The 9,776-nt window shown below is 39.8% G+C and overlaps 1 protein-coding gene across 2 annotated transcripts in view; it reads right to left on the bottom strand.

Moving 5' to 3' along the window:
- Positions 1-5,272: 5,272 nt before the first annotated feature.
- LOC139467402 (extracellular serine/threonine protein CG31145-like) overlaps positions 5,273-9,776 on the bottom strand; it is a 91,988-nt gene continuing 87,484 nt past the window's right edge. For both annotated transcript variants that reach the window (XM_071248954.1, XM_071248955.1), the window contains exon 9: positions 5,273-9,652. In XM_071248954.1, the coding sequence (XP_071105055.1) occupies positions 9,364-9,652 (289 nt within the window). In that variant the 3' untranslated portion in view covers positions 5,273-9,363. The remainder of the gene's footprint in view (positions 9,653-9,776) is intronic.

Below are 9,776 nucleotides of genomic sequence, written 5' to 3'. Positions count from 1 at the left end.
TGTTCTGGGCTCCATTTGGATTATATTATTGTTATTTTGTAGATATATATTGAACAACAATTGAATAAGATTTAATGCAAAGTTATGTTTTTTACCAAATCGTGATTTCATTAAAAAAAACGTGAACATGCCAAAATGTCAATTTACAAATCAATAGCGTGTGTGTCCACCTCTGATTGCGATGCAAGCAACACATCTTCGTCTCATGGAATGGACCAGGCGTCGCACAAAGTCCTGTGGGATATCTGTCAATATCTGCTGGAGCATGTTTCGAAGTTCCTGGAGTGTCTGTGGAACACGTGGTTGACGTCGAATGCGACGATCCATATCATCCCACATGTGCTCGATTGGTGAGAGATCAGGGGAGCGAGCCGGCCAGGGGATGACATTCACGTTGTTTTGTTGAAGAGAATCCTGAACAAGTCGAGCACTATCAGGCCGGGCGTTGTCATGTTGAAAGGTAATGCCTGGGCCATGACGACGCAAAAACGGTAGAACAACAGGGCCGATGATCTCGTCGCGGTAGCGCTGTCCATTGAGATTTCCCTCTACCACTATCAAACGAGTCCTCTGTCTTGCTGTAATCCCACCCCATACCATAACGCTGCCTCCCCCGAACCGATCTTCTTCAATGACACAATGATTGACGTAACGTTCGCCTTGACGTCGGTACACTTGAATCCGTCCATCACTGTTGCTGATGTGAAAACGAGACTCGTCAGTGAATAGAACTTGTCCCCACTGCATGGTCGTCCAGTGTAGACGCTGTCTGCACCACTGTAGACGTGCTTGACGGTGGTTTCCTGACAAAATGGGACGTATGGAGGGTCTTCTGGCGACAATCTCTGCACATCTGAGGCGACGACGTACGGTTTGTGAAGATATTCGTCGACGGCCAGGGATGCTTCTTGCAGTCACTGTTGCTGGCTGGAATCGATTTCGTAGGTGTGTTGTTCGAATCCAGTTGTCTTGTCGATTATTGATTACGCGTGGCCTGCCACTCCGAGGATGGTCTCTGACTGCATTCGTCTGTTGCCAACGTTGCCTTAAACACCAAATGGTGTTTCTGTTGCCGTTAAATTGTCTTTCAACATCACGTTGACTCGATCCTGCTTCAAGCATACCAATTGCTCGCAGACGCTCATTTTCGGACAGGCTTGGTATTTCGTAATGTTGAATAATTGCGTAATTATGTTGTTTTTTAGTGGTTGTCAGCACGATGCTAAACAATGCATATGGGATCCCGTTAACGCACATGTTATTATACCCATTCTTGGGTAGTGGAATGCATGGGGCTTGCATAAAAGTCAACTTTCTGTGGCAGATACGTTTTTGTGACTTGATTCCATACATGTACTACAATATTGAAAACCAAACTTTACTTGTTTGAAAAATACTATAAAATATTGGTGTCACAAGAACTTTTGTTGTTGAGTATATTTTCGTTTTTATTTCTGGGTCTGAATATCAGTCAAGGTAGAAAGAAGCGGAGAAACGTTTACCCGGCATTGGTGAGCTGAAATCGCGTTGTGTTAATTGGCAATAAAGAAGTCAATGTGTTTTGAGAAAAAGATGACTATCCCTCTTGAAATATTTGTTGAAAGTGGAAAATAACGTTAATAATAATAATAATAATAACAACAACAATTAATTTTAGACAATTTGAAAAACGCCGCACTATGACATTCTCGAAGAAAACATCTAAGAAACAGCAGCAGCCAATGTTTCCCCGAACCTATTTTGTGCGCCATATTTAAGATATTTTGCATGTCTAGAGGTAGTTGAACAAATGAGTTCTGGGACACTGTAGTGAAATCGAGAACCTCAAAAATCGGGTAAGGTCACAGAAGTTCGACTAGACTGTTCGTGTGTTACCGGGCCCCGAGGGCAAGGAACGATGTTCATGCCTTCAGTCACTGGTTTGTCTGGTCCAGACTTGATTATTCACAGGTTGTTGTGATATAGCTATAATATTGCTGACTTTGGTGTTAAGAAACATTCACTCACTGAACGTCTCGAGTACAATTACACATTATGCTGACAAGCCAATATAAATCTCAGGGCACCTGAACCAACGACAAACGGAACTTTATTATGCATACCTGTACTACGTATAGACTTGCACAAGCCTCTAAGGCAATAATTACTAGTTCAAATAATAATTTCTAGATTATGTAAATAATAAAAACAAGTTGTCCCAATAAGAGACTGGAGTCCTTAGACTTTGCTGTCCACATATCTCAATTTGCTTATAGGGAGGATAGAATTACTACACATCCATGGACTTACTATACTATGCACAGCGAATTGTTGCGCCTTAAACCCGCTTGGTTTCATCCATGTTCAATATTTCACGGTCTTGCATACACTACGTTTTCCATTAACCGTGAATACATAGGGTAGTGACGAGTGTTTAGTGTAAGCTAATGAAATGTGTCCGTTTATAATTCATGAAAGTCAAATGAGCCATACTCCAAGTTTGTATAAACAACGCCATAGCCTGACACTGAAGCAACTTGTAGAATAGTCCACCGGAGTGAGTGAGTGAGTGAGTGAGTGAGTGAGCGAGCTTTTAACAGTATTCCAGTTATATCACGGCGTGTCAGCTTGATGTGGGAGGAAAGCCCCAAGTGATGCAGGTCTCAGACGTTTACCACTTCGGTGAAACCCACGAGCGCGGATATGGTGCTGACAAACCTAGAAACATAATTTTTTGCATCGAAGCAGGGTATAAGGATTTATTCTGCCTCCCAGAAATCAACATGCATCCTGCATTGTACCTGGCGGGGTATAAATAGATGAATTCTATTTATCATTTTCACATTTTTGCTTCCCAATTAAGGAATAATTGCATTAAACATTAACATCAGCAACTTGTCGAAATCTTACGTATAGATCGTGCGTAGTGATACATGTTTTCCATAGCCGTGTAAACCAAAATAAACAACCTCTTAACTCCTTTATGGCATATTCCTTCGCCGAGAAAAAAAGTTCCTCGGATTATTTTAAACAAAATACTTGAACAGACTTTTGCAGAATAATTGAAACTTTAATAACGGTAACAACAACGATTCTGTGTAATCTGATTATATCTCTGGTGTAACTTCACTTATAATATATAGTTTCAAATCAAACCGCTCTCTCACTTGAAGAATGTCTCGCGGCTGAGAGGTCAGAGTTAGATGCATTAGTCGGTGTCACTATCACTTTCGATGACAATCCGGCGTCTTTTGACTGGGACCGGGCTTGGAGGTTTAACGAGATTAATCGTTATGTTTCCACCAGTAATGTTGCCAGCAAACATAGTGTTGACACCACCAGAAACATGTATTATTTGAGACCGCTGACTGTGTTGTCTACTGTCGATATGGACATTACGCGAGGGGCCGCTCTGCATGACGGGAGTTTCACCAACAAGCTGGGATGTCATAGTGTGGGATGGAGTGTTTCGTGAAATGATGTTGGATATTTGCTTGTGCTGGTCAGGATTAATATGACAGTAATTGTTCACAGAATGGATGTTTTTGTGGCCAGTTATCTGCATTATTTGATTTGGCGGAACATTATTGTCATTCAACTTTTGCACAAGGTGTTTGCGCGCAGAGTGATTTGTGAGTCGTTTCGATGTTTGGAGACTGGCGGCATCACACATGTTTTTCATGAGAGAGGAAAGTTTGTTTTTCCCAATACGATAGCGGATAAACCACTGATCGCCAGGTTTAGGCATACCTAAAGTGTGTGTGCCGATGTAAAAGGGATCGTCATCTCGACAGAAGTCGAGTGGACGCGTGGAGGCATACAACTTATACACCTGCACAGGGCACCGAGAGGGATCAGCAACATTAGCCCACATTTTGGGCCTAACGTCGCGACAATCACGAGGATTCTCACCGGACCTATTCTTTTCTTGTCTCATGGACAGTTCAAGATATTCGTGATCGTCTCCATCAACATGCAATGTGATGTCCCCCCAACACATGTTGTAGTGATCACTGACACCTCTTAACCCGAAATGGATTGTGTTGTAGAGCCATAGACAGTTTATTATGCTCATTGGATTACTGATTCCAATGGATCCGGACTGCCACAGGGACTCGATCTCTTCATCACCAATCGGGTCGGCTCTCCTTGGTAAGTTGCCACGCCCTTCTTTCTTTAGTTCAATTTTTCTCCCCTTTAATACTTCCCGTGATCGTGAAAATTCTAAAGATGACGTGAGTGAATAGCCATACCCCCTTCGTTTTAGTGATCTCTCGATGCTGCTCTGAAAACCCGTGAGACTGTTTGGTTCATAATTTTCCCCATTTGTTTTTCGAACACTAATGAAAAACTTGCAGAGAAGTGTGTCTAGTTCGTTTGGGGGGATTTCGTGCATTTGGCGAAATTCATTTTGTACTTTTAGAAAGTTATCGAACAGTTTCAAGTCGTACAAAGTTTTCTTGGCTGTGTTTTTGTTTTGATTGTCTAGGATCACACCATCGATCATGCCGTCCTCAACAGCCACAAATCTTCCTTGGGCATCTTTCGGCTTTGTGTTCGTCGTCTGCTTCGCCGTGCTCGACGATGGCGTTTCGATGATGAAACTTTGGCCACAGGGAAGTTTTGATAATCTGCCTTCATCACAGTCAAATTCAAATTCAGTACCATCAACCTGTAACCTGTAATATCCATTTGTCAACACGGATATCACTGTAGCACTTCCCCTTTGATCTATTAAAACATTGTCTCCAACATCAAAGGTATCCATGTTGTTTGTAAACACCTACTCACGTGCACCAGCGAAAAAAGTCCCACTTCCGGCTATCTAATTTGCATATCTAATCTGCATACTTATGTCATTGGGGTATGGCATACATGTTTTTATGTCATAAGCTTATGTCATGGATAAATGCTTTAGTTAAATGATAAGACCTTTAATCCCCCACTGAGAAATTTATTACCCTCCAAGGCGGGTTACACAGTATTTTTTCATAGATCACGTGGACCAATCAGATCTCATCAGTCTGATAGAGGTATAATAATGACGTTTGTATCGTTGTAAAGATAGCACTCATTGGTCAGTGTACTCGCTGCTTCCCCTCTCGTTTGAACCAGGCTGTCGCTTGATTCCTTGGATACAAATCTGCAATTCACAGATGATGGAGGCACGTCATGTTCACAAACCCGCGAAGTGTTGACGGTGTGCTTCCTCACGAAAAGGAATATTAAATAAAAAACAAAAATACATTCATTTCATTTTTTTATTACATGAGATGACTGGAATGATCGCCATATTAACCTTGATGACCACGTCAGCCAATCATTGTTTTCCCTAATACTGACCAGTAACGGTCACCTATTGATATTGCCAATGGTCAAATGTATTACATCTGGCCGTCCGTAAATTATGATACCATACAGGGCCCTGCGTGTTCATAGCTATAGGACATTTATACAAGTCAACACGTGAAGGGTATATCTTACCACTCATGCATTAAGTGAACAATGCATTACTGCGCTCACTAAAGCCATCACATATTACAGAACTGGCCTTCCATACTATTACGTGACAGGAAGTGTGTGTCAAACACTCTCTATTACAATTCGGTTTAACTGAAGCCTGTGCTCACTGTCACTTGGTTTATGGCTTCTCAGATCAATATTATCAAATATTGTCATAAAATCAATTCATATAATACAATAATTCATATAATACGAATTACCAAATCATAACACAAAAATGTAATTTGACAATGGCATTATTTTTCGATACGTATTTTTAAGAGTAAAAAAATCAAATTTATTCGTTAAAGTATGTCCTCAAAATGACAAAAAATAGAATGATTATTCGATATGTATTTCTAAAACGGCAACGTCAAATTTATTCGTTAAAGCAATAAAAATTGTAAAAGGCATTTGTACAGTTCTTATAGAACAGCCAAATTTGAATTTAGTTCATTTTACACTAAGTTGTTGCATTTTTGCATTAGCAAAAATGAAAAAAGAAATTCCTTAAGTAAGTTTTCTCAGCAATATTTGTCACACAATTCCAATCAATTCACAAGATGACAATGTAAAATTGTAATAGGGTACGAAATAGTACAATATAAATTTCAACAGCAGCACTGGGAGATTGTTGAAACAGAATTGAACGTGTACATATATTTCAACAGCGCAATTCTCGACCCCAACACTTTCATCATATTCCGCTATTTCGCATAGTAAAGACGACCTCTATGCATGTTCAAGGAATGTATATAAATATATGTACAACAAACACGTCTTGCAGGTCTAATATCACAGATGATTGCCGTACAATCTGTGCACCACGTGTTTGCACGTCGACCGCTTCTTACAATCATTTACACGTCTAGGAAAATATTTCACAAAATATATATGCAATTTATCCGTAGGCACATGGAGACAGCACATACACACTGCGAGAATGTCCCACGGTCGCCGTGATTGACATATGACACTGACATGTATCACGTGTCAATGGTACCATAGAAATGAAATGAAATAACCACTTCTTTAGCTGACAGTCTATGAAACATTGCGGATAAGTCTTATTAAGACATTCAATCAATTATCAACCATTGCAGCCTCATTACAAAATAATGAAACCAATTTTACTGTCAAATGTACGGAAGCTCATTAGGGCCACAAAATTAAAATAAACTATCTTGAAAAAAAGTTCTTGTCTGTCAACAGTAACAGCTCAGAGCACAAAATGAAGCCTTGGGAACTCCATTTGTAGATTGCAGTACATCTTGAATTCTTCACTTAATAACTTGATTTTTCCAGATAGTATAAGATAATTTTCAATTTTATAACTTGCGTTTTCAAGATAACAAGTTAGGAATTTTGAACTTAATTTTCAAGTTACTACCTTGAATTGTCAAGATAATACTAACATGACATGGTCCTGATGGGCTTCCGTACAAATGAACTAATCACTTTCAGTTGGATGTGATAATATTGAATTGAACATGCCAAATTAAGGTTCTCGTTATCTTTAGTTCAATGCATTTATGTCCCTCGCCCAAGCGACCAATAATTGCCCAATAAAAATACGTTTACTCCTAATGGCAAATTCATATCTAAGCTCTTAGTGTACACTTAAATAACATAAATGCAACAATAAATGTAGTGCGTCCATAAGGACACTGTTGATATAGTCTTAAACACTTAATCACAATTTTCTTTTAAATAGAAATATGCAATCAACAGTTCCAAGCTTTAATTATACGAGTCTAAATACTGATTTTTATTTTTTTTATTTGACCCTTCGTCTAATGATTGAGACCTGAGCTTGACATATTCCACACTATATGCGAATTCCCATCAGTTATAGCATTAAAATAGATTCATGGTTAAACAATAGACGATAATATATGATTTATATGTAGAGACAGAACCCTGACTAAAATAACTTCCAAATAAAGACACCAGTAACATCAGAGTTAAACCCAACCATAGCCCACAGCACTTCCCTCAATAAATGTCAATACAATGACATCTCCATATCTCGAAGTCCTGGGGAACTCCAAATCTATATCTATATATATCTAGGTAGTTTGAAGTGAATATGTTACTTCATAGTGCCGATAAGGATTCAGTCAGCACCATAAAATAACATTGTCATCAAGGATATGTCCAGTTGTCGAGTTCGAGGTATTGAGGTTTCACTGTATTCAATAACCAGTAATAACCATTTTTTGATGATTCAGAAAACACAGGAATTCATTAACCATATACATTAAGGTACGAGACATTTAAGCCAGAGAGTCAATTATTGACAATACATTCAGCAGTTTTTCCAAGGTTTCATCACGAACAAGACCATCACACGAAGTAGAGACTGAAGCATTCAAGACGTCATTCCGGGCCGAGTTTTGACGAATGACTGACGATGAAATCGGAGTGTTGAGTTAACTTCCGGTAACAATTATTAAAGCAACGGAAGAAAACAGGGGTTTTTTCGTGGAAGTTGTCTGGACACGTCAGCTGAAAGAGACTGGTCCGGGTGCTACAAAATGGAATACACCGTTTACAAATGAACAAGATCGTGTTTCCAAATATGGTGACATTTGATAGCACACATATCATTTGCCATTTTGATTCAAATATTAAATTGTGGTCAATTTGGGATGAGGTCCAGCTGAATTTTCACCAGATTGTGACTTGTTACATGTTACACGTTACACGTTACAGTTCTCACCGGAAGATAAACAGATTAAAGTTGTTTGTTTTCTTTACAGTTTCACTGGCACATGAATAATTGATGATTCTATAGTACGCTTACTTTGGTTCCTCTCCTCTGAATTTTATACGGACTACGTCAATGTTGTTTCATCCTCGTTTATCCAGAGTATTATATCTCCATTCTATTATGATAGATACCCTGGACTCATTCGCCACCACAGCTTCGTTTTGGGTTTAATTCGCATAGCATGACGTTAACATAACCGTCCAATCAAATTACAATCAGAAGCGAGAGAAAGTATGTGCTAAATGAGTGAGAGGAGTGATTGAGATAGTGACGTCTCTTCCGCGACCAGGCTATGGAGGCGAATGAGTCCTTGGAACTGATCACAATAGAACGTAGATATCATGACATAGATACTCGATGATTTTGTCTCTACACCATTGCAAGAGAACAGTTTCTTTTAACCATAGATTTCTGAGGATCCACTGGACACCACAAACACAGACACAGAGAGACGCCAAACGGCCACAACCATTTGTTGATTGAACAACTGAGACCGCGATAGTCCGTTACACATAGGAACACATACGTAGATACGTCGTTGTTCACGAAGTCACAGAAGACAGTTTTTTTAAGATCACAGAATGGCTGCCGAAGTCCTTTGGATTTTGAAAGAAAGAGTGACAGTCCTTCTACACAAAGAAGGATTTTACTGTAGCTTCTCCGAACTAGCGGCTCATCTCCACGAGTCAATGTTTCTCTTCAGTGAGATCAGCGCTTGATTCGTAGTTCTGACTCATTTAAGATAATAATATGATATTAATATCATCTTACTAGACTTTCATAGTTTACACTGTAAAAGAAAGCATAACATGAGTTGAACACTTGACTGGACTGAATTAAAATGATCCCTTGATCAATGGTATGTATCCAAGTTGAAATGAATTGTCCCAAAGTTGAAGAGGTGGCCATTGTCCATGATTAATGCACAGGTCAGTTTAAAACATGCCTGGCCACACGAAGCATGTCCTCAGTCCGGCTCTTATGACCAAATAGTGATCCTGAAGGTGTTTGGTCTGATATGTTTGTCTAGAATGTTTAGAAACCATTTTGATACACCTTGCTCAAGGGAACATCATCTTTGAACCTTTTTGATAATTTGTTCATCCACATTAGAAGAAGTCATCGACGATTACGGACTTATACGGTTGACCACGTCGGTTGACACAGTCCATGACCATTTGAAGGACCTTCATGACCCTTCTGTCCAGCGAGTCCAGGAAGGGGTCAAGGAGAACGGGGCTGATCATGTCTACTGCTAGCACTCGCCTCATCACAGCGCTCAGACTCTCGGGGCCTCGGTACAGCTTCACTAGTTTAATGAAGGTGGAATGGCGGATCAAACAGCACTGGCTGATGGGAGCTAGGATGGACATCTCATCGTGCTTCGTCTTCCCGAACCTGGAGTGGAGTATGGAGTGATGGTTGAATATATTTTGATTGTTTGCCGCACTCAGCAATATTCCAGCTGTATGACGGCGGTCGGTAAATAATCGAGTCTGGACCAGATAATCCAGTGATTGAC

The sequence above is a fragment of the Haliotis cracherodii genome, unplaced genomic scaffold (genome assembly GCF_022045235.1).
Source record: "Haliotis cracherodii isolate W230 unplaced genomic scaffold, xgHalCrac1.p SCAF_2, whole genome shotgun sequence".
Classification (NCBI taxonomy): domain Eukaryota; kingdom Metazoa; phylum Mollusca; class Gastropoda; order Lepetellida; family Haliotidae; genus Haliotis; species Haliotis cracherodii.
The sequence above is the reverse complement of the archived record's forward strand: the minus strand, read 5'-3'. Positions and strand labels throughout refer to the sequence as shown.